The following is a 25,883-nucleotide window of genomic DNA, read 5'->3' on the forward strand; positions in this document are numbered from 1 at the left end:
AGCTAGGCTGCGCCGTGCGAACTGAATGATGTCATGCTCCGGGGCCGCGCGTGACCGCCGGGGCCCGCCCTCGCCGCCCATTGGTCGCAGCCCGTCGCCCGTCAGGCCAGCGACGCCTCCCATTGGCCGGCGCCTCCGCCCCGCCGCCGCCCCTCGGAAAATAATAAACAATCGAGTAAAATGCGGCGCGGGGCGGGGGTCCGGGCGGGCTCCGCGCCCCTCGCTCCGGGCGCTGCCTGCAGCCCTGCCGCCAGAAAAGCCTTTCCTGAAGGTGCCGTGGCGCTCGCACGGAAATTGCCTTCAGCCAGAAGCTACTGCTGCACCGAGGACCAAGCAAAGCCATCTCTCGGCTTTCCCCGATCCCGTTGTCTCAAAGCTAAGTTGTGCCAGGCTGCAGGTGCCCTACAGATGCGGGTTCGAGGCGGTGGAGAGCTGTGTGCGGTGGGACGGGAAGGGACTGGGTGGGTACGTGTCTGGCAGCCAGGTGTGCCATTCCAGTGTGCCAAGTGCCTAGAGGCAGGGCACCGACAGCGAGACCTGTAAGCCACACCTCTGAAACAATGTCAGTGTCGGCTGTCTTCACGGGACAAAAGCGTCCCCGAGGTGACCGTCCTGTCCGCATGGTGCTGGGCAGAGATGCATCCTCAATCCTTGCTTCGTTGTGGTGGTGCCTACACAGCACAGCCCCACAATAACTACCTCTCACAGCCCTGCTTCCCTCTACCTGCAAACAGAAGGCGCGCTTGTGCAGCAGGGGATTTAATGGGGGATCAGGTGACGAGAATGACGGCTGCGGGAAAGGATTTACTTTTTCTCGGGCTCGCAGCCTGGCCTCTCCTTTTGACAGCAGGTGCCCAATACGGCCTATTTCGCTTCCTCCAAATAATTAATTATTTTCTCCCGTACGTGGCCCCTGGAGGAAGAAGTCTAAGCACCTCCCTCATGCTGTCATCCTGTATTTCCAGTGATCAGAGCACTTGTTCAGGAGCTGAAGATGTGGCTCCTGGTCCTCTTCCCAGGACTTTGTGTTTTCTTCTCTGACAGATGTTTGATGTAAAGTACATAGAGCACACTTTCAAAAGGGGACTGAAATCCAAGGCTGCTCCCCTCCCTTGCCCATGGCAATGTTATTATTGCTAGGTCATGGCCTCTCCTTGATTGCTCCCGTGAATCCCGAAGCCCCACCCTCTCCCCCAAGCAGCAATACGGGTTCAACAGGCTGGTTGGAAATGGAGTGCGTGTCAGGCTAGCCTGCCTCCCTGGTAAAATACTCTTCGGGAAGGTCAGAGCCAGGCATCTAAACCCCGGCGGGCAGAAGGAGAAAATGACCTCGTGTTCCTGGTGTGAGGGGCACTGCAAGGCACACAGGGGGAAGGAACTCTCCCCCGGGGAGTTGAGGAAGGGTTCAAAGGGGCCGGTGAAGTGTTAAGCAAAAGCAGTCGGCGGCTTAGCACACGGTGGAGAAGTCGACTGTAAGCATTTGCAGCTGGTTCTCTCTCTCCTGCCTCGGAGGAACTGGGAAACTGCTGACTCAGGAGCTGCATCGAGTCGGACGAATGGGAAGGGGCTCATGTTTCCCGAGTGCCTGTATGCGCCGCAGAGCGACGGGATAGCGCCGGGCACCTCCTACCTGCTGTCCCGTCTTGGAAAAGCGATGCCAGCAGCGTGCTCGAAGAAGCCAGAGCCTGTTGGTATGTGTTGGATGTGCTCTGAGCAGGCTGCGCAGCCGGGGCCGTGGGTCTCGTCTTGCATGGAAACGTGTCCGAGCCACGAATTCCAGCGCTGGGTCCGGGGGAAAATAGGCACGGAGCTGCCCGACATGGGGTGGTTGTGTGTATGTGAAAGGCAGAATATCCTGTATCGTGAGATGCTGACAACCTAAAAATAGGACTTTATTGCCTCCAGGATTAGGCATCTAATTAGGAGCAGGGGATTTTGGGAGGACAGTTCTGAACTTTAATGCCTCGGTTCTGCCCCGGTACTGTTCTGCTGTTAAAGACTTTACATTCCTTGCAGCTCATGTGAGCGTCACTCAAACATGCCCAGGGCGTGCAGTTATAGCAACTGCCCTGAAAAATCTTCCTGGAATCTGAAAAGTTGAATTCTTCCATTTGCACACACCCTTGCCTGCCTTGCAAAATAATTTCCTTCAGTTTAGCAAACCAAAACTTCAACTGAAGTAATTCACTGCCAGTTTACCTATGGAGAGGCAATGACAGCAAGAGTGAGACCTAATATTTTGTTCGGTTTTAATTTTTTTTTTTTGGGTACCATTTCAGTGAGCCCATCTAATTGAATACATGTTAATCTGCTAAAGAGCATGCTGTTTTAAATACTGTAGCTACTCTTCATAATAGGCATATCTAGTTTAAAATATAAATAGAGATATTATAATTTTTTAGCCAAAATGGACTTTTTTCCTTGGAAGTAAACAGGGAAAACTGGGGGAGGAACTCTAGCTGAGGTCTGACAGATGTTCAAGTATGTGAAGCTTAAAGAGGAACGTGTGCTATTCAGTTTGCTCACGGAGCCTTTGTGACCTGTGTCTTCGCAGTAATGATGACACAAGCTTTTTTGAATAAAAGGAAGAAATTAACTGCCGTGGCTAATTGCACCCTTGCTAGCTTGCTAACTAAGGACACCATTTGACTGTGAAAATTGTTGGTGTACCCAAATCTCTCAGCTGGAGAGAATATCCAAAGTGAGAGTGTTCCCATGTCTGTGGGTTAGAAGGGCTATTTAAAAAACTTCCTTTAATTGGAAAATTAAACACTATTGCTTTAAAACAGTGGTGCACTGCTTTAAAAAATTAAGATCATATGGAATCATTTATTGTTTTTCAATATGTATTCAGTCTCTGGTGCAATTTTATGTACTCGCTAATGTATAAAGTCTTTTGGAGCAGGAATAAAGCACCACAAAGCATGATTTAATGCTACAGGGTCACCAGATCTGTTTCACATTACTGGATGTTACAATCTGCTGAAAAAAAGGGGCTGTCCCTGAACCAATGAAACAATGATGGGGAAGTGGGGGGGAAGCCCATAAATCTGAAACACTTTGGAAACATAGTGCACATATCAAGAAAAACTTTTAAAGGATTCAGTGGGGATTTGGCTGCATAAGAGATTAAAATTATGTAAATTTATATTAAGAACAGGAAAGTTAAAGTATTAATAGTTCAATATTTGGTTGCAGTTTAAGGCGTCTTAATAAATCATGTTTTCAAACAGTACAGGCCTACATAAGCATGTGACTGTAAGAGAAAATAAGAGCAAGTAATCCGGGAGTGCACAAAAAACAAAAGTGCTTTTGTTTTTAGTTCTGTGGTCACTGGAAGTGCCTATTCTTGTGCTTATTCACAAACACCTCTGGCTCCTTCTTCCAGAAATCCTATCCAAACGTTTTTGTTCTGACTTCGTTAGAGGACTTTGTGCTTCAGTTCTTTTCATATGACTTGTTCAGGGTTCAGTCTTACAATGCCTTTCCTCTGGCAAGGGACTGAGATGGGTCTGATGCCTTCGCTGCCTTCTTTTTTTTTTGCCTTTTGCCTTCTTTTTCCCCCCCAGAATGACAAGCTGTGGGGCAGTTTTTGCTCTCAGGGCCTGGGCATTTCCCTTTCACTGGTTCAGCAGGGATCAACAAGAAGAGGCCAAGTCTGACAAGTAAACCATGCATGGTTTGAGCCACCTGGCAATGAACTCTGCAGGCATGGGAGGCAACCTTTCTGTTTTTATCATGAACCTCAGAGCAGTATAACTGGCTGGCTAGTTATAATTTGACAGAAACCCCATTTTTCATCTTGCTGTGGTGGCATGCTTTCTTTTAAATGTCATCTGTAGAGTCTCCCAGTGAGTGGGAACTTCAGTTTTACTTTGTATTTCCTACAGATACTGACAAAAACTAGTCTACCACATTACTCAATAAGAGCCGTATTTCTTCTTAGAGGCCTAAGCACACTAAAAAGAGTTTGCAGTAACTTTAATACTTCAATCAAAATATTTTTCACTACATATTTGTCATTTATAACCAATAGAATAATTGACTGGGTTTTTTATTAATTTTGAAATCTTATATTTTCAGCTTTATTAAGCAAGTAAATTAATTGTCAGCTTTCCTGTAGCACTGGAGCTTGTTCATCATGGCTGTGCCTTCCATCATTCTTTGGTAATAGATAGTAATAATTTCAAATAAGTTCAGCTCTTTTGTTGAAAATAAACAGAGTATGCATGTGTCTTCTGGATCAGCCCCTTAATGTGACCTCTCCTGTCTGCTCAAATTATAGTATCAAAATAAAAATCTTCAGAAAAATTTGAGCCAGTTGAATGAATACATCATCAGTATTAAAACCAATACCATGAGGAGTTATTGCTGTCTTCAATTAACTTTTGCCTAGATCCTATATCTTAGCCATTGTAAAATCTTAAATAAAGTCCTCTTTAAAGTCCTTTCAAGCTTTTTCAGAAACAGTTACCAGTTTAGGCATATATTCCCACTTTTACTTGTATGTATGTTTGTTAAGACTGTTGCTTGTCTGTAGATGGCAATAGCATTACAGTGCTGAAGTAGCCCCCAGCCTGTAAAATAAGGCTGTGATGCTGGTGAGCATTAACTTTGAGAATGAAGAGGAAAAAAAAAAATCTTGCCTTTTTCTTTGCTGTTTGTTTGTTTGTTGAACATCTGCAGCAGTGGCAATGGGGACTGTTCTACTTGCAGGAATGTTGGGACTAATCATGTGAGAAAAGATCCTGGAGTGATGAGGCAGCATATTTCCCATGTCTGAGGTCAGGATTTGTTCTGTGAAGCTGACCTTTAAAACAGCCTGAAAATGAGGAACGTGGCACCAGAGAGCAGAGCAGGAAGCCTGAAATTATGTAAGATATGTTTCTTCTGCATATGAAATTCTTTTTTTTTTTTTTTTTTTTAACTCCAGGTTTGTGATTCAGCATTTTCTGCCACTGAGAGATACAAGAAAGGGGAAAAATCTGTAGCAAAAAAAGAGTGCCTATTGTTCTAATCAAAACCTAATAAAATATTAGCCATCAGGTATTTTTGTTCCCTTCTGATGAACTGGGGTTGAGATTATATTTTCCCAAAATCACTCTCCCCTCAGCCTCCTGATCTGAGAACTCTGGAACTGAAGACAAAGTTTTATTTAGGCACAGCCTGGGCACCTTTTCTATATATAATCTGTGTGAAGTGCCTCCAGCTTTGTTGGCTTTGAATTCCTGGGTGACTGCTGTTTCAGCTCTGCCAAGCAACTGCAGGACAGGCCTGTGATGAGGAAGCTCCAGGGTGCTGGTGCCCAATGGATGTTTGGTGCAGGACAGGCAGGTCAGGGAGCCCTCAGGGTTAAAGCATCAGCTTGGGTGAGGTTGCCAGCCTGGGTTTGATCCCAACTGCATGGTGATGCAAGCCCTAGACACAAGCTCTCCTCTCTGAGCTTATGCAAAAGTGCCTTCACTGCCTTTTTCACCTTCTTGCCTTTTTGCCCTGTGCCCTTTCCCTTGCTGAGATGCATGAGGTTGCATTGAGAGCTTGGATGCAGCTGCCGGATGCCCCAGCCTGTTGCTGCCTCCCTGGTCTTAGAAATGCTGCTGACCTGTTTGGAAGGAGAAAATTAGGGAGCCTTTTCATCCTTCTCCCTCCTTGGAGACTGATTCTGTGTTAAGATGGCATTTACCTCTCTTGATAAAGGAGGTGGCGGTGGTGTAGAGCACTCCCAGATAGTGGAGCTCAGCTGGGTTCCTGGCACAGTGCTGGCCTCAGGATATTAGCATTTTCCCAAACAATTCCCAGGTATGGGCATAAAAAGTCTGCAGTCACTACCCTTCGATGGGTAAGAGGGTTTAGCAGCCTGTACACAGCCAGTCTGTGCCCACTGGCTCGTTTATCCCTATGGATGTGGTCTGGGTGTGCCTGGGGCGATCTGTGCTCAGAGCAGAACCCTGCACAGGGACAGCCTTGCTTCCCAGTGTTGAATTATGTCACAGGGAAGAAGGAAGACAGCCTTGTCATGCTTTCCCTTACCTGCTGAGATGGCAGCAGCAGCAGAGGTGACTGATGGCTCTTTTTTGGTTGCTCCAAATGCCAGACAGAAGGAAGCAGGCTTGCATCTGCCTCAGACTCTGAATAGATTTTTTTTTTTTTTGTTTAAGAGTCCTAAGGGAGAAGCAAATGGATATAAGCACGTACTGTATTTGTGAGACCAGCACTGGGATGGCCTGCATGTTATAAATTGATGTTGAAAAATGGGTTGTGGAACATTAGAGCCACACAAAATGATTCAGAGCCTGAAGAAAATGCTTTGCAATGGGAGACATGAAGCACTTTGTCTCTTTAGTTTATCAAAAAAGGCTGAGCAGAGAATTGATTATGATGGTGAAGGAACTTCCTTGGAAGAAAAATATCAGGTACTGAAAGGCTCTTTAATCTAGTAAATTATGGGAATGTGTTTCAGCAAGCTGAAATCAGATACATTCATGTGAAAAACTGGTCACAAATTTATTGGAATGAAGGTGGTTAATCACCATAACAAGCTGTCAGGGTAGTTGGAACATTTTCCAGATGTGCCCAAGCCAAGACAGGCCTGTTTCTGAAGGGTGTGCACTAACCACAGTTAAAAGCACGAGGGACACTGCAGTCGAGTCTCAGGCAAGGTAAACAGGTGAGGTTTGAAGGACTGCGATGTGTGACAGGCTTGACTAACAGCTCCCAAAGGAGCTGTGAAGATCTAATGGTTCCCATCTGTCCTTAACCTCCCAGAGACTGAGAAAAACAGCACTTAGCAGAAAGTGGAAGGCAGGAATCAGAATGACAGCCTCATGGCTGGCACACTCCTGTGACCTCTGTTTCTGGAAGGACTGAGTCTTGCACCTACTTGGGGCTTTGCTAATGTTTGCTCTACTGCCAACACAAGAACAACCTATCTCCAGTCCACAAGCTCTCTGTACAGACTGGCATCAGCACCTTTCATTTTAGGAGAGCATGAGTAAAAATTTGTCGTGCTCGGCAGCTCAGTGGTAGCTAGGATAAGTAGTTTCCTTTTTCAATTTTTTTTTTTTTTTTTTTTTTTTAATTCCATCTTCACAAGCTTTGGTCTTGCTTGTTCTTCACACCTCCTAGTTTCCCTAGTATTTCCTTGTATTGCCTTTGCCACCAGGCTCAGTGTATTTTCCTGCACTGGTAATTTGTGGTGCAGGATGTCTTGGAGGGTGCTTCCTACCTCTAATTTGACAAAATAAACCCTGTCTTTCTTGCACAGATTTACGTGGGATGGGTATGTCAGTGATGTGCTGTGTAGACAAGAGCTTGTCAGGAACTTTTAAATGAACTACCTTTCATCCAGAAGTACAAGTTTGTATCCGCTGTAGCTACTGACAGAAACACATTAAGGTGTCTTTGCAAAATACCTGCAGTCTGTATCTCGAGAAGTGCCCTAATCTAATTTTAAAAACAAGGCTCTTTTTCCAGAAAACCAGTTGGTGGCGGAAATCAGGAATTTCTTATCTCCTGTTGCCTTTTCTGGGGTCCCAGTACTTTCACGCTTATTGCCCATCTGCCAGGGATGATGCAAGTATTTTATACTCTCAAGCCCTAAGACAAGTTTGCTCACTTTTTCCTTGTTCCAAAGGGCAAGGTACAAAGTCAGAGCTGAAACAAGGCAAGCGATTTCCACACAGCATCCCTATCTTCAAATTGGAGAGGCACGGATTTGAAAGGTGGACTGTTTGCTAGATAAGGCATTGACTGGATGGATGCAGCCAGAGAGCTGAGGTCAAAGATTCCATGCCTAGGTAGAGGCTGGTGCAGAGTGGTGTCCCTCGAGGCTCTGTCTCTTTAGTACCTTTATTCATGACAGTAGGACCAAGTGCAGCCTCAGCAAGTTTGCAGATGGCATAAAGCTGAGCGATGCAGTTGGCACAACAGAGGGAAGGGATGCCATCTAGGGGAGGCTGGACAAACCGGAGAAGTGGGTGCATGAGAACCTCCTGAGGTTCAACAAGTGCGAGGTGCTGCAGCTGCATCAGGGCAATCCCAGACAGTACAGACTGGCAGAAGAACTCGTGTAGGTCAGCCCTGTGGAGAAGGACTTTTGGGTTCTCATGGATGAAAAGCTGGATAGGAGCCACAGTATACACTTGCAGCTCAGAAAGCCAAACACATGCTGGGCTGCATCAAGGGGTGTGGCCAGCAGGTCAAGGGAGGTGATTCTGCCCCTTTGCTCTCTGAGTCCCCACCTGGAGTGCTGCATCCAGCTCTGGGGTTCCCAGCACAAGATGTGAACCTGTGAGACTGAGCCCAGAGGAGGCCATGAAGATGATCAGAGGGATGGAGCACCTCTCTTGCCCAGACAGGCTGAGTGAGCTGGGATTGCTCTTCTCTTGATGGAGAAGAGGAAGCTACAGGAAGACCTCATTGCAGACTTCCAGTACTTAAAGTGGCTTATAAAAACGAAGGAGAGAGGCTTTTTACATGTAGTGATAAAGCAAGGGGAAACGGTTTTAAGCTTAAAGAGGATAGGTGTAGATTAAATGTTAAGAAGAAATTCTTTACTGTGAGGGTGGTGAGACACTGGAACAAAGAGGATGCCCTATCCCTGGAAGTGCTCAAGGTCAGGATGGAGCTTGAAGCAATCTGATCAAGTGAAAGGTGTTCTGGCCCCTGGCAGGAGCACAGGAACTAGGTGATTTTTAAGGTCCCTTCCAACCAAAACCAGTCTATGATTCTATGAATGAAGGGGTGGAGTTGTCATCCAGTTGTCATGCAGTTGTTGTCAATACCCACAATCCATTAACCTGGCTAATGGACTCTCTAAACACAGAAGTTAGAGGTAGAGCAGGGTTTTGAACTGACATCTCCAAATAGAGTCCTGAACTTACTTTAATGCGGGGAAAAAAACCCTTTGAAGACTAAGAAATGTTGGGTGGCAAGGGGGGTTCTGTTTGTTTTAGATTTGGGGTTTTTTTCAGAGAACACACAAGAAGTTTTCCAAGCAGTTTTCCTGAAGCCCACATACCTCTGGAAAGTAGCAGAAGTATCTGCATGAGCAAAGAGCTCCAGCACAGGAAAGTACAGAGGATGTAAGAAGAATAGGGGTTTGACTGGAGAGATGGAAGTGGTGAAGTCCTGCAGCCACTGGTAGGCTTTTCTGCAAAGACTGCAGTTGCAAACAGAGCCAGGCAGGAGCTCACCCAGACTTTAAGAAACATTTTGTTTTAGAACTTAAGAACCCATGTTTTAGTCTGAACTGAACTCATGAGTCTAAAACTTCTTTAAATTCTGGATGAATGTTGCTTTTAATCTTGCCCTGTAGCTTGGATCCATTTGTTTAGTCATTGGCCAGATGAAGGTTATTCTTTGTCTCAGAGAAAAGATTTACCTTTGCTGTCTGTCTCAGATTAGCTTACTGTTGTCCCCACAGTTCATCTGCTTTTATATGCATATCCTGCTGCTAAATGTGGATAAAATTAGCAGATAGTCCTTTCACTCTCTTTCCTTTCAGCTTGTTGATCCAGGATTCAGTCGTATGCATGGTAATGTGTAGCTGAAGGATGTTGGCCCTGCCCAGCTGGCTTAGATCTCACCTCTTAGCCTGTACTCAAAAAAAACCTACCTATTCTGAGCAGCATGGGAATCTCTCCAGGGCCCAGAATGTGAAAATTAATCAATTCTTGTAGAAATGTTTCTGTAATGCTGTGGAATCCAGCCAACAGACATGATGAATGTGAAAACTGTTTTCTAGGACATCCAATTTCATTTAATTTTGTCAAGCCCAGAGAACTTTTCAGCAAATGTCTGTATCCTTCCATCCTGCATCCTTTTGTGATGTGGTTACCCTGGCAATCCAGCTGACTTTCCAGAAAAGCCAGCTCCATCAAAGTTCATTGACTTGCTACATTAAAGGCCTTCAGTAGGCTTCAGCACCTATTGATGCCAGTTCTTCCACGGGCTTGGACTGTTATGAGAAGAGATTGGCAGAGAGGGTTATGCTCTATGGTTGATTTGAGCTGATTTTTTTCCTTGTTTCTTCTTCACTCTACATGCACCAATAATTTTGAAACATATAATAATATGTTTAAAACAAATAAAACCAATAATTTTTCTGCATATCATCAGATTTCTGTTCCAGCAGATTCTCTATAGGGGTAAAGTGTTCCACTAAAGGTCTCTTCTTGTGTACCTCCCTTCAGTGTGTTTGTGCAATAGTTTGACTTGAAAAAATCTCAATATAATTTCTTCCTTTAGGCAAGCCACAGAGGGACCAATGTTTAACAAGTTTGTCTATATTTTCTACTTGAATTTAGCATTTTTTTAACACTTGAGATTAAGAAATAGAGCCTAAAAGGTACTTAAGTATGTAAGAACACTGAGCATTGAAATGCCTGACTCCCTGAGTGCCACATGGAGTGCTTGCACTTTATGAGGGGAAAGTTGGGTGCCTCAGAAGAACCTGAATGCACAAGGAGCTGCTTGCACCAATCAACAGAGGTATGAGCCTGGAAGGGGAAATCACATGGGGAAGACCAAGCAGACAAGAGCTGCTCTCATGATAAAAAACAAACAACAAAATAATTTTTAGAAACCCGAAGTGAACAACAACCCATGAAATGTTAAACAGAGGTTGACCCATCCCCTCTAGTACCTTCTAGTTTCTTTGCTCATGTTTTTGGAGATGATAGTCTGTACATTCTCCTGGGATATTGTCAGAGGGTAGGATTTCTGCAAGCTGAACCCTATGGGAGGAGGAGGAGGAGAAGTGGAGACACTGATGATGAAGGGGTGGAAGAAAAGGACTAAAGGAGCTTATTGAAGCTCTTAACCATAGTAAGCCCAAGCAAGGGCCATCTTTTTTTATAAAGGCCTAGTCCTGGGGGTATTTTTGAGGAGCCTGGCATAAGCTGAATCCTACAAATGCCCCAGATTTCAGAGCATTGGGGTTTCAGGCTTGTTCAAAAGCCAGACTCCTCTAAGTCTGTTCCAGATACTGTGATTTTTTGAGAACAGGATCCCAGCAGAAGACAACCACAATAGAGAGATTTCTTCACTGAAATACAGAGATAGAACTCATCAACAGGGCCGCCCCTGAAGTTATGTGAGTCACCGTTTCTCATTGGACCACCTGTATGTGCAGCAAGCATCCCAGAATTACTTCAACCCCAGGAACAGGTGGCACTTCCAGCTCCATTTGCCAAAAGGTCCCCACATGCAGGGGCAGTAATGACCCCCACCAAGAACTTCTGCATTCCACGTGGAGACAGCCTTCCATCACTCAGGCAACACGCTGCCAAATATATGCTAAAAATGATGAGTTGGAGACTGGGATCCACGTGGATCCCTGTCACAAGGTAGCCATGCAGAAGCTTTCCAAAGGTTTATTGGGGGCCTGGGTGTGGCTTTGCTCAGGAGCACACATGCCCTGCACCCTGCACCAAAGGATCCTGCTGGTGCTGTGACCGGGAGGATTCAGCTCGGACCATTGCAAGGCAGCATCTGGCCATGGGGAGAAGGCTGGGATAGGATCAAGCAACATGAAAGGGGTCACAGCACCAAGAGATTTCAGGAAGTTTGGACAGTACTCTCAGACACCTGGTGGGACTCCTGGGGATGGTCCTGTGCTGGGCCAGGAGCTGGACTGGATGATCTCTGTGGGTCCCTTCCAACTTAGATTATTCTGTGATACAAGGAAGCCCCAATTTCATGGAAGGCTTTGTTTCCCAAAATCAGGTTATAGTTGACTGGTTGTATATTAAAAACATATCCGTTTAAAAACATAAATCATGGAATCATGGTGAAGGTTGGGTCATCCCTGTCCCATGGAAGGCTCTGCTGCCCACCTGCCCCGCACTTCCCTGTCCAGCAGCCACCCTGCAGTCCCTCACCACCCCTCTGCCCCCCAATTTTGTGTCCAGCCTGCCTGACATGGGACACAGGGCTGTATCTCATGCTCGGAGTGTGGGTGTTTGATGCCTTTTTTTTTTTTTTTTTCAGTACTTCACAGACATTTTTGAGTTGGAAGGTGCCTCTGGAGATCATCCAGTCTGAACCCTCTGCCAAAGCAGGGTCACCTAGAGCGGGTGACACAGGAACGTATCCGGGTGGTTCGGAGTCTCTCCAGAGAAGGGCTCTCCACAACCTCCACGGGCAGCCTATTCCAGTAACATAAGGAAGTTTTACCTCATGTTGAGGTGGAACTTACTGTGTTCTAGTTCATGTCCACTGCTCCTCATCCTGTCACTGGGCAGCACTGAAAGTAGTCCGCATCATCCTCGTGCTTTTGAAATAGATACCAAACGGGACTTTCTGAAAGGGATCTCAGCCCGGGCTAGTACCGTGTGTTTGCCTGACTTCGTTCCCAGCCTGGCGGTGACACTGGGCTGTATTTTTACCCTCTCCTTGCCAGGCCGCCCCTCCCCGCGCCGCCGCCGCCCGGCCGCGGAGCGCGCCCGCCATCTTGTGGGCTCTGCCCGCCTTGCAGGCCGCCCTCAGCCCAACCCCGGCGGCGCTCGGGGCTTCAGCGGGAGTTTTCCCGAGCAGATTTTAAAAATGGAAGATAACTGGGACTGGAACAGGTTTCTCAGAGAAGGATGCCCCATCCCCTGGCTCAAGGCCACGTTGGGTGGGCCTCTAAACAACCCGGTCTAGTGGAAGATGTCCCTGCCCATGGCAGGGGTGTGGGAACTTTAAGGTCCCTTATATCCCAAGCTATTGTATGATTCTGATTCTGTGATTTTGCAAACAAGGGTAGGAGAAAGCCGAAAGCAGTGTCCTAAGACAGGCATTCCCTTTTATTGCTGGGAAGATTGCAGAGTGAGTGAATGTGTTTCCAGAGCCCCAGCAGGTGCAAGTCCTGTGGGGAACCTGGGCTATCTGGATGACTCTTGTTATCCTAAAGACAGGTATCCCCACAAATCCTTGCCAGTCTAGGATTGAATAGGCCCACCCTGCTAATGTTTTACCATCAGAGAGGTCAGCATGTGCAGATTCTGAGGAAGATGGGCAAAGAACAGGGAATGCGTTTTGACTGGAAGTGCCTCTGAATTACAGAAGCAATGAGTGTGGTTGATGAGAAATTGCCTGCTTGGCACTGATACAACAGCCTGCTGAAGAGAGAGCGATGCAAGTGCATGCACACTCCTCTAGAAAAGAGTGAGGAACAAAAATTTTTCCTCCCCTGAGGCAAGAGAAGAGATCCCAACACACAGTGGAACCGGATGATGGCGTATGATGCGCCCAAGTACAAAAGTATTCCTACAGAATAGGAGCTGGCTTTCCTTTCTCAGTCAATCTTTCATGATAATTTACTGTTTATCCTGCCTTAGCCTGGACTCTCTGTTTTGCCTGGCTAATGGAACAGTGGTGTCTTAATTCACTTAAAATGCAGCATTGTCTGTTACTGTCTGTTGTCACTGACGGTAGATGCACCAAAGTTAGGGGAGAGGGACCCACAAATCCTGACAGCTTCCCTAACATCTCCCTTCAACAGGAGCATCTCAACCCAAGTGAAACAGTAAAATCTCCCCACAACCTGTAGCACAACAGGGTTTTGTACACCCCCCCCCCCCTTCAAGGTGGGGGACCTCCCCTTCCATGGGAGAGCTGTGGAGTAAAGTTAATAGGAAGATGGAAGCTTGTGTCTGTTTTAAGCCAAGAAATTAGAAGCTCTGCCAAAACTCAACTTTGCCCTGCTTTTACCCTCAGCTTACCTTGTTAATATGCTAAAAATATTCAATCATCTTTCTGTTTGAAGGACAGGAGCTATTAGGGTCCAGCTTCTCTTTTGTAAGGACCCATCTTCCACCCTAGTCAAGTACCTAAATACATTGGAGGATTTTGACCCAAAGGCTGAGACTTCTGAAGCTCATTTCTTATTTAGCACATAGGCAGGAGCTTGTGGCATTAACAGCTCAATGGCTTCAGCTCTAAATGAACTGGCAAAGGTATTCTCAGCCCAGAAAGTTTCACTAAAAAAATTTCCAGCTGTAGTAGTTGATCAGAGAAGCAGTGTCTGCCCCTCCTCTTTCCCTTTCCACAGCACTGTTTTCCAGCCTCTCATTCCCCAGTCTGTCCATGCATCCAGGGTTGCCCCATTCCAGGTGCAGAATCTGCCACTTCCTTCACTGAACTTCCTATGGTTGGTGATTGCCCAGTCCTCTGATTTGTCAAGGTCTCTCTGCAGGGTCTCCCTGCTCTCGAGGACTTCAGCACATCCTCCCAATTTAGTATCATCAGCAAACTTACCCAGGATCCCTTCATACTCTGCATTCCAGTCATTTATGAAGATATTGAGGAGCACAGGGTCTAAGATGGAGCCCTGTGGAACCCCAGTAGTCAGGCCACCAGTCCGATGTCACCCCATTCCCTATAGCCCTTCGTGCCTGACTGGTGAGCCAGTTGCTCACCCATGGCATGATGTGTTTATTCAGCTCTGTGCTGGACATTTTGTCCAGAAGGATACTGTGAGAGAGTATTGAAAGCTTTACTGAAATTCAAAATGATTACATTAACTGGTCAGCTAGGTGGGTTGCCTTGTTGTAAAATGAAGTTTGACAAGAAGGACCTTGCCCTCAGGAAGCCATGCTGGCTGGGACCGATGAATGGTGGTTTCCTGCTTGGTCGCTCTCTCCTTGCAAACCTTGTTACTCTTCCAGACCAAGTCACTTATGACACTTTGCTTCTGATTCATCATTGCTGCCTCATTTTGGAAAACTGAAATAAATGCTGGACCAAACCAGGCAGAACTGCAGGGCTGCCTGGGTGCTGTGCTGTGGAGGAGGGTGGTTAAATAGCAGGCAGCTGAGTGTGACAGAAGGAGGAGCTGAGGTGGAGGAGTGGGATGGAGGGTGCCCAAGCAGCACCGTACAGCCCACCAAGGACAAGCAAAGGGATGGAAGGCAGTCCCTGTTCAGACAGGGAACACTAGTTAGTCTGAACAGGAAAAGGGAATCTGGCAAGGACAAGGGCACGTTTTGTAATGGTACAGGGGACCCCTGGAAAGACCGTGAAATGAGAACAATCAATTAACAAGCTGCTGTGGCTTCAGAAAAGCCATTATAGACCTACTGGTGTAATGAGCACATCTGATGCACAGAAGCTATTTAACCTTCAGCCTCTTGCCTTATAAAGCACCTCTGGGGCAGTGGGTAAAGCTGTTAATTATTAAGGTCAACCCTAGCAGACAGAGGTGTCCTCAAGTATGGGTCGTTGTGACACACTCAGATAATTTCTCCATTATGTCAATAACTAATTTCCTGAATTGTTCAAGAATTGACAGATTAGCATCCATTAACCAAGTCTTAACTCATGGCTACGGGAGCAGTTACAGGCCACAGGGACAGCAGAACCCATTTGTAACTCCTCAAGCACATGTGATAGATACACACAGACAGTACTGCAGCAGCTTGCTGTTAGTAAAACAAATAACCAAGGTGTGTAAAAAGGCTGGGCAGGCAGTGACAGGCACTGGCTTGAACAGATGTCTTGTCCTCAGGTGCTCTGAGAGCATGGGATGAAGTCACTATGACTTTTAAAGAACTGTATTGAGGAATTGTAAATTAGCAGAATCACAACTAAACCAAAATACCCATTATATTCACTACCAAAAGGGCTCTTTCCTTTTTTTTTATTGGGGAAAAAAAAATCCACACAGCAAACATTTCATGGATTTGATAAGTGTGACTTTTTACATTGCTTACCCTTATGCTGCAAGACAAATTTCATTGCTTTTATTTATGCAGGCCATATAATTTTGTGTGCCTAAATGCAAACTTTTTTTTCCAAGCAGAGCCTAAGAATAACCTTCAGAAACTGCAATACAGGTAGGTAAGAAATTCCTTTGCTTCACAAAGTGGTTTTATGGTTGCCTCTAAGCCAAGCACGACTGGAAAAGCAGCAGAAGGGACGGGCACAGTTCTGAGGCTGCCTGAGCCTGGCACCCCGGCTGCACCCCGCTCCTGGAGGAGGAGGGAATGGCCGTGACTGCGCCACAGCGTTACCTGTGTCTGCACTTACCTGCCTGAGACTCTTCTGGCTGACTGCCTGGAGGCTGAGGAGAGACAGGGAAGAGAAGGAAATGAAACTATGATGGTGCTAAAACCTACTAATACCAACATTCCTTTAGGGGATCGGTGGGAAGCGAGGCACTGGAAGGCCAGAAGGGTGATGAGCTGCTTTTCCAAGGCCAGCAATGAACACCAAAAGATATTAAACCCTCCCACAGCACAGATGAAAGGGCTGGAGACTGGGGGTATGGAAAGGAGGTCAGAGCAGCTTCTTAAGAAGAAACATTACTGGACTTGCAGCTGCATCTGGGTGTCCCACCAAAGCTGGGGATGATGGGCTGTGCGAGGGGATTTCAGGGGCTTGTCTGTGCTGCTGAAAAGGTGGAAAAGGGGAAGTTCCAAGCACCAACACTTCCCTCAGACTTAGGCTTGTCTCCTGGTTTGTGGCAGGCTTTTTGGCTGTACTGCCAGCTGTTCTGCCCCAAAGGGAGAGTTTCAGCTGTCCACTGCAGGCTGTTTGGAGGGGAAGGGATTGGCAGGCAATGCTCAAATACAGCAGTCCTGTTTAAACGCCAACACAGGGAGTAGAGCGGGCAAGACAGGCAGGGGGTGCCAGCCCAGTCACAGGGTGGCGAACATGGCAGCAGCCCTCATCTCCTAGACTTGTGCCCGGGGAGAAATGTCAAAGCTGGAGTGGGTAGGGACACTGCTCCCTTACCTGGAATGATGTCTGGCTTTTTTTTCCCACCCCAGACATCCTTTACTAGACCAGTCACTACCACCTTTCCCCACAAGCCTCATCTCACTTGTATTCCTTAGGCTGCCATGACCGCAGCATCACTGCTGCAGCATCACTGCAGTACCTTTGTGCAAGGGGCAGGTGGCCGTGGGAGAGGCCACAGGAGAGAGCAAGCCCAGGTGCACCACAGGCTGGAGCTGTCTGCCCACCGAAACTGCCCAGGCGGCTGTGACTGAAATTTAATTTGCCTGGTGCATTCCGTGGACATTTTAATCAGCATTTCCTACAATCTACTTGGCAAAGAGGCTCGATTGGCAGCTGCCTGACTGAATGGGCTTTGCACCCAGTCTAACCTTCTCCATTCGCAATTTCCAGTGCTGGAAAACCTCTCTGTCTCACTTTCAGAAGTTTCTATAGCAATCACAGCCATCCTAGTGAAGCACTGGAAATGGCAGCCCATTCAGATTGTAATTTTGCTGGACAGTAATTGCTCCTCTCTCCACTGGCCTCTGAAATGTTACTTTTTGGGAGATATCAACTGCAACTGGAGGAGACCGGTCCTCTGCCTGTGTTTCCAACCAGCTTTGCTCCCCCTGTCCCCTGAGGATCTTTGTTAGCTGCTTACAGTGTGTGAACCTTGATTAGCAGGGAAGTGTTGCTGGCACATCATACCTTGGCTACAGGAAAGACCTGACATGAGTGATGCTCTTAACAGGCCTGCAGGAACAAACCTCACCGCCCAACACAGCATGTTGTGACCTGAACATTATCCATCACTGCATGTAGAAAAAGATACACAAATGTGTGTGCCTTTGCTAATTGTAAAAGACCAGAGCACTCAAAGGTTTTTCCTTCGTGTCGGTGAGCTTACTTTTCCTAGTTTTGTTGACTTCAGCTTAAACACTCACTTGATCTTTTGTTCCATGCTTCATTTTTCAGTGGCTGTGATTGCTCTTAATTACTGTGACACTGAAGAACCATGCACTGAAAATACATTAAGTAACTTCTTGCAATAAGAGAATGTGGTAGAATTATCCCACAGCTTGTGAAGAAATCAGTTAACCATTTCTTAAGCTCTTGTAATAATCTTCCCCTATACTTTTATGGCTATTGTTGCCTGCTGGAAAAATTAGCTTAAAGCTGAGTAAGGGGAATTGTGGATAAGTGTTTGCAATTTGGCTTTGGACTGACATAGCGTGGTTGCACTCAGAGAATTTGAAGTCTTTGCTCTGGCAGCAGTACTCAAATCTGGAAATATAGGATTCACATTGGAAAAGAGTGGATTTTTATAACTATTTAAATGAACAATTTCAGCTAGAGAGTGGATTAACAGAGCCAACTAAACCCTTCACCCTGACAAAGAACTGGCGGGAGGACTATAGAAACACATCCAAAATTTTACCAACATGAATGCAGAGTACTAGGTCAGTGAGAAGCATTTCTGTATTTTAATGGCTCTCTTAGAAATCAATTCAATTTAAAACAAAAGTTGTTTTACAAATATGTGGAGAATGCAGAAGGCTGGAGAGGGAGCAAGTGGCCTGCATCTTCCATCTGCTCCATCCTCCCTCTCCTCTCGCACTAGGAACTGCTACTGCAAGTCCCCCTTCTGGGCAGACAGAGAAAAAAGCAGGCAGTGTCCCAAACCCGAGGGTCAGAAGTGTCTCCCATTCTGCAGGTGCATGGGTGCACCCCCAGACCCCACACCCTGTATTTTACATGTGCCAGAGCTCCTGAGGCCCAAAGCCAAGCAGCAGCAAAGTCTAAGCCCAGAGGTCTTGGGGAAGCTGAGACAGAAACCTGTGCTTCTCCATCAGAAATGAGGTTACAAAACAAGAGAATATTAAGTATCCCAGGATGAGAAGCAATCTTCACTGACAAGAGATGGACATGTTGGGGATTGCTTATCTGTGAGAGGAAATGGATCAGGACGACACAAGAGAAGCATCCACTGGACAAACAAAACTGCAAAGGCAGATTGGCAAAACTTTGAAGAATTTCAGAAGAGGCAGCAAAGCCTAGGGAATTTTTTTGGAGCAAAATTTCTAATTAAACCCTGACAGCTTACTGCTGCAGGATGTTTAAAGGGAAAACAGGATCTTAAATTGATCTGGAGAAGGGTCCAGTGTTTCCATGAGTGACAAGGCACATCTTGAACAGTAAGAATCCCAAATTATGGGGGGGAAAAAGCACTTTAATTTGTCTCGCCCTCAAGTTGTTGGAGGAAAGAGGTGGAAAATAGGATTCCAAACCCAAAAATTATGGCTGCTGGCAGCAGTAACTGAGGGAGACAAGTTTAAACTACTTCTGGAGGAGGACCTTTCTGACAAGCCATTTTCAACCCAAAAGCTGAACCATGTGTAGGGCAATGGCTACTGCTTGTGCAGGCAACCACATGCCCAGAAACTGGCACTGCTGCCAGTCCAGGTTTGCCCCCTGGATACAGAGATCTAAGAAAAAGCAATCACACCAAGTCATGAAGACCAAAGGGCTGGAGCACCTCTCCTGTGGAGACAGGCTGACAGAGGTGAGATTGTTCAGCCTGGAGAAGGCTCCAGGGAGACCTTCCAGCACCTTCCAGTACCTAAAGGGCACTGCAAGAGACCTGGAGAGGGACTTTTTACAAGGGTATGCAGTTACAGGACAAGGGGAAAAGGCTTTAAACTGAAAGAGGGAGGGCTTAGAGTGGCTATTAGGAATAAATTCTTTACTGTGAGGGTGGTGAGGCACTGGAATAGGTTTCCCAGAGCAGCTGTGGATGCCCCCCCAGTTCTGGCAGTGTTCCCAGACAGGCTGGATATGGCCTTGAGCAACCTGGTCTAGTGGGAGGTGTTCCTGCCCATGGCAGGGGAGGTTAGGATTAGATGATCTTAAAGGTCCATTCCAACCCCTTAATACTCTATTATTCTAATTAACAGTGGGTCTGTCTATCCAGAACACATATCTAAAATTATCATGAGTGACAAGTTTATAAAATCTGGATTTATTAATTTTTCTTTATTACAAGATAAACTCTTCTCAAATAACAGATGGATTTGACAGTGTTCAGTTTGTAATATACTAGATTCAAAATTATGTATTTAAAAAAATATTCTCTGTATACAAGGAAAATCCCAACAGAATTTACAAAGCCACTGTATTTCAAAAGTATAGGATCTGAGATTGTTATCAATCTTATAGGAAATTTGTTATTACAAGTAAAAGAAAAACTACACAAATGGTTTACAGTTTTAATCACAAATATCAATTTTTTTTTCTTTAGATTCTTAAAATAGATGCATTAATTAAAACAAAATCACTACGAAGAGGCACATGGTGTTTAGTGGATGACATTAATTCTGTAACCCAAACAAGGAGACTAATCCACTCTGAGCAGCTAAATTATTTTTTGCACTATTTACATACTTTACTGAAGTATTTTCATCCCAGAGCCTCAGAAAGCATCTTAGAATATTAATGAGGGAAGCCTGGCAGCATGCCAGAGTTAACAAGTAAGAAAGTAACATCATTCCCATTTTATCCACAGGGAAACTGAGGCACCAGGCGTATTCAGACCCAGGAAACTGCAGAAAGAAAAATCCTGAATCTTAATTCTGTTAGCTGCGTTATGATGGAAAGACTGCTCTTCCTCCTTGTTATGTGGCTGGTGACCCTGCTGGGCACTGTTTGAAACCTGGTCAGTTGCTTTTATTCATGTTTAGATTGCTGCAAACTAGGTGACATCTATCCAGCTGTGTTGTCATCACAAACACCTTTACTAAAAGAAAAGCCATTAATGGTTTTCCTTGTTAGATCAAAAACCAGCAACAACAAAAAGCGCATCTTCAATCCCTCCAAAGCCTTTGGAAGGCTGTCTTGTTCTACCCAAAATACTGCAATTGTTCCCTCAATCTGCACAGTAACAAATACTGAAAACCAGTAATTCTGAAAGACAGAATTGCACTATTTATCATTAAAAAAAAAGGAAGTTAAATTTTTGGGCATTGTGAACATTCTTTGGTCAATCAAGTATTTGAAAGAAGTTAGTTAAGAGATTCTCAGCCAGGATGTAACCTTTAGAAAACATGAAGTGTTTCACATGGTCCATAATCCCCAGGCTTTTACTTCCTATGACAGCAAAATATTATACCACATCAATAAAGGTCACTTGAAAAGACCTTTAAAAATAACTTGTCCATAATGTTTGCTGAACGACTAAAGGAAATAAAAACTTGTTGCAGATCTGAGATGACATGAATTCACAAGTTAAGGAAAACCTAAAAAGCCAGGACTTAAAACTCTGGATATAAGCATCCAGCACAAATCCAGCAAATTTTAAGGCTATTATGGAGCGTGCATCATTTAGTCACAGGCATCTCATTGTTTACTTTTTGGCAAATACATCTTCGTGTGGGAATAAAGTCATGGACTGTTGCTGTCTCACAGCAGCAGGAGCAGGCCAGGCAGCAGGGGACAGGACAGCTGGGAGCACAGGTGGCTCAGGACCCTGGAGCACAACAAAACCACTCTTGTCCATGGTGTCCACTGAGATTCTGGCCAGCACCAGTTGCCTGGAAGGTGTCTGACCCCAGGAGCAGCACCCCCAACTCAGCACTGGAAAAAGGCTTTATAAATGCTACAGCACCCTAAAATAAGCAAGTAGGGCCTCACTTTCTTCAGGGAGGTAGATGGGCATAAATGTGCTGCTTCTGTGGTTACTGAGGCATCCTCTGCCCTGGCATCTGGGCTGGCTGAGAAACCAGTCCAATAAATTTCCCCTTGTGGACCTGACCCAAAAGTGGCAAACCTCCCTCTGCAGCACAATCACAAATACAGCACAGTGATTTAGGCAACTTTCCTTGTTTTCAGCCTCAAAACGCTTTTGGACTCTTCCCAATTTCTTTTCCTTGATTATTGATGGTACCTTCCAGGGACTCCCACGAGACAAATTCCTTGCTGGTCGAGGAAAGACTGCACTATGGTTTTATTTAGCAATATGTCCTGGAAGCAGTGCTGGCTCTGGAAGCTTTTGGGGGACTTCCCTCCTGTGTTTTCACCTATATCCTTAGAGGCTTTCAGTGGTACATCAGTCCCACTGCATTCAGGAGCTTCCAAAAAACCTGGGGTATCTGAGTTTGGGGTGTGCATTCAGACTGCAGAAAAGCCTCAAATACCAATGGGCAAAGCAGCAGCAGTTTGAACACAAACAGGGATCCTGTGCTTAAAGGAGCTTTGTCATCACCCACACAGACAGTGGAGAAACACCTCACTTCCCTGGCCTGAGACAGTCTCTGTGGGAATGAAGAACCTGCCAGGACCTCCTCTCCCGTATGTCCCAGACATGTCATCTGTGTTCTGCAAGATTACACACTTCCCCTATACCACCTGATAGAGAAGGACATATAGGCTAAACATATAAACAGTTTTTAAGCAAATGTAAATAAATATCAGGTGCAAAGTGCCTTAGGTTATCTACCACCATCTCCCATGTTCCTACAACACATTCTGGTTCAAGGCAGGAGGCATTTGAAGGCTACTCAAAAAACATCAAGGTTGAAGCTTCAGGAGAGTTATCAGCGCAGTCCCAGGCTGATAAGTACAGAGTGCCACATATAAATACAGAAACACACACATTTAAATTATATATATTAGTTTTATCTAGATTTATATGTACATGTATAAATTAAATATACATATGTGTTTGTATGTACAGACACACATGCATGAATGTCAGTAGTCCCTCAGTTGAGACACCTAATCCAAATCTCTGAAAGCATACAACAGTTATTTGGATATTCTTAAGTATAAACAATGTATTCTGATTGGAGTTTTCATAAATATGCATTAAAATTCTCCATGGTAGTCACCCTTGTGGGAATAATAATACAGTTCCATTAGTTGCAAACTATAAATATAGGCTTTAAAAAATAAATATTATTTGAAGAGCAGGTACAGCCAGAGTAAGTAACTTCCAGGACAAGCGGAAGGGATCAGAACAGAAAACCAGACCTGAGCATGGGCTCCTTAACAAAAGTAAGTGCATAGGATCTCTCCAGCCCTCCCTGCTGCCCAGAAGGCCCTTTTAGAAACTTTTTGTAATTGTGATGGGAGACAATTTGGTAACAGACAGAAAAAGGTCATGTTGCAAAATCCAACAAAACCTCTCAAAGCTGGGGACAGTGTGTTACATATCTCCTCCCTAGGACATGAGGGCAGTCTTTTCAGTCCATCTACATGTTTTTTTTCTACTCAAAGTTTCTAAATATGCTCTTAAGATTACTTTATAAAAATACACAATAAGCCAATACACACAATACCATGTTTTGTTTCAGTTAGATTAAAATCAAGAATGACACCACTGCATCTTCAACGAAAAGAGAGTTTCCAACTACAAACATGAGGATGGATGATGTGTCTTGAGGTATCAGTTACTATCCTATCTTTTCCATAAAACACATTCCTATGGTACCATGATGAATTGCCTCAGTAGTACTGAGTACTGCTCCCCCCAGACCGGGGCAGATGTGTCAGCAGCAGTGGAAGGTTTGGTGTAGAAGAAACATAAGAAAATTCAGGGTAGAGATGTAACTGGTGTAGAGGCAGCCTATCCAGGCTTGCAAGAACCACAAAATTTAGGAAGAATATGAACTTGCACTTATTTGTTACAGCATACCCTGTCTTATCAAGGTCTCTTTTCTCATCCATTATTTAGATCTTAATCCTGTGCAGCTTCAAGTATCTTAAAGCTCCTTCTCAGGGTTCTCTCTTGGTTAAAACCATTAGCTTTCAATGAACCAGACTGATCAACAGTATGATTTAAAAAAAAACTCCTGGAGCCTGAATGTCAACACATAGCTAGACTCAGAGAATAGAAAAAATAAAAACAAAAGAGGAGTTCCAGGATTCTAGCATGGACAATATCAGGAGTTTCTTAAAGAAGCATTTGATTTTTTTTTTTGTGCAAGCAGCATTGTACATGACAGAAGCAGTGCATAATCATTCAAAGTGCTCACTTCAATGTGACATCATAAAATGACTCTGCATAGCCCATTAACTTTGTTGGTAGACCAATTCTCTCCAGAAACATTCTAATCCCATTAAACTTCCTGAACATCAAAGGTATATTTTAGAGAATCGTTAGGGTTGGAAAAAAACTCCAAGATCATTGAGTCCAACTTTTGTCCAGACCTCATCCTATCCACATCCAAACCACAGCTCTAAGTGCCATGTCCAGCAATTTCTTAAACACTTCCAGGAATGGTGACTCCACCACCTCCCTGGGCACTCTGTTCCAATACTAGACAACACTTTCAGTGAAGAAATTCTTCATCATGTCCAACCTGAATCTCCCCTGGAGCAGCCTGAGGCTCTGTCCTCTCATCCTGTCTGGTTGCACTGGGAGAAGAGTACAACCCTCACCTCATTACACCCTCCTTTCAGGTGGCTGAAGAGAGCAATAAGGCCTCCCCAAGCCTCCTTTCCTCCAGGCTAAACACCCCCAGCTCCCTCAGCTGCTCCTCACAGGACTTGTGCTCCAGACCCTTCACCACTTCACTGCCCTTCTCTGGACTCGCTCCAGCCCCTCAATGTCCTTCTTGTACTGAGGGGCCCAGACTGGACACAGCACTCAAAGTGAGGCCCCACCAGTGCCAAGTACAGGGGAACAATCACTGCCCTGGTCCTGCTGGCCACACTGTTGCTGGTACAGGCTGAGATTCCATTGGCCTTCTTGGCCACCTGGGCACAGCTGGCTCATGTTCTGTTTACCCCCAGGTCCTTTTCCCCTGGCAACTTTCCAGCCCCTCTGCCCCAGCCTGTGGTGCTGCCTAGGGCTGTTGTGACCCAAGGGCAGGACCTGGCACTTGGCCTATGTAGAACCTCATACAACTGGCCCCAGCCCATTGATCCAGCCTGTCTAGATCCCTTTGCAGAGCTTTCCTACCCTCCAGCAGGTCCACATGCCCACCCAACTTGGCTTCATCTGTGAACTCACTGAGGGTGCACTTTGATCCCCTTGTCCATATACCATGCATAAAGATATTGAAGAGGGCTGAGCCCAGCACTGAGCCCGGGGGAACACCGCTGGTGACCAGCCACCAGCTGGAGGTAATTCCATTCACCACCACTGTATGGAGCCAGACATCCAGACAGGTTTGAAGAAGAACGAATGAAGGCAAAATTTCACATATCCACACACTGGTGGTACAGACAAATAACTGAGACCTCATGTCTTAAACTCAAAAAACTATTGATGAAAGAAAACATGGTCCAGATGATAAAGTGCAATTATTATTCAAGTTGTGCTAAAAAACTTTCCAGTGCTTTTCTAAAGCTGTTCCAATTTTTCTTCTTGGTGATTTCATGCTGTAGTTTTACTTCTTGGTGATCTCATTCAACTTTAAATTATGTTTTTTTGCTTCTGTCCCCATCATTCCAGTACTGTTCAGTTTGCATTTCTGTGAGCCGTGAAAGAGTACGCTGAAAGGCAAAGACTTCCTCTTCTCCTGTAAACATGGAGAGTCCTTTGGCAGATTCCTACATCAGTACACAAGAACAGTACCACACACCTGTGAGACTCATGGCTGTACTGAAGTGCATCCTGTCTAACTCAGTGCTTTACAAGCTTTGACAAAACAAGACAGCAGCATGGCACCAAAAAATTAAAACCGATGTCTAAAAATTAAAGAAAAGCACCTATTTCAGCTACATCATCCCCTGAAGGAATACAGCAAAAAGAATAATTTGGTTTTAAAACAACACAGTAACAGGTTAACCATCTATTTTTCCTTTTTTGTAGACTAATGGTACCCCAATTAAAAACATTATTTAAAAAGTCATTAGCAATAACTGAGCCACAGAGAAAAACAGAATAAACAACATGTAAAGTAGTACTGTTTGTGAGGAGCTGTGAGGCTGTCCTGTAGTCCAGCAACAGGTAGAACAAACTACCTTTTATTTCTGTATTTTAAATGTAGGTGCTAAACTTAAATCAACATTTTCATATATGACTGAACAGATACAATGATTAATATTCAAAATGACCCTAAAACTTCCACAAAATGGTTCTACATATAGTGACATTTTCTTTGACTATGAATAAGTAGCATAACATGTAATTATCAGCGTGACAGAGACACTGCAAAAAAGCAGCATATCAATAGTTA

The 25,883-nt window shown here is 45.1% G+C and overlaps 1 protein-coding gene and 1 long non-coding RNA gene across 4 annotated transcripts in view; one reads left to right on the forward strand and one right to left on the reverse strand.

Annotated features, from left to right (window-relative positions):
* The first annotated feature begins 117 nt into the window (after positions 1-117).
* LOC121341447 lies at positions 118-20,396 on the forward strand. Of its 2 annotated transcripts, XR_005953427.1 has the most exons (4): positions 118-1,691; positions 4,717-4,874; positions 15,785-15,818; positions 20,267-20,396. It is a non-coding gene; the product is annotated as an uncharacterized LOC121341447 (long non-coding RNA). The 2 variants fall into 2 exon arrangements; XR_005953426.1 differs by lacking the exons at positions 15,785-15,818; positions 20,267-20,396 and adding an exon at positions 11,992-15,655.
* Positions 19,719-25,883, reverse strand: part of AFG1L (AFG1 like ATPase) — a 65,314-nt gene continuing 59,149 nt past the window's right edge. For both annotated transcript variants that reach the window (XM_041414939.1, XM_041414938.1), the window contains exon 13: positions 19,719-25,254. In XM_041414939.1, coding sequence (XP_041270873.1) covers positions 25,123-25,254 — 132 coding nt within the window. In that variant the 3' untranslated portion in view covers positions 19,719-25,122. The remainder of the gene's footprint in view (positions 25,255-25,883) is intronic.

This window comes from Onychostruthus taczanowskii, unplaced genomic scaffold (assembly GCF_017590055.1).
Source record: "Onychostruthus taczanowskii isolate IOZ18803 unplaced genomic scaffold, ASM1759005v1 scaffold48, whole genome shotgun sequence".
Classification (NCBI taxonomy): Eukaryota; Metazoa; Chordata; class Aves; order Passeriformes; family Passeridae; genus Onychostruthus; species Onychostruthus taczanowskii.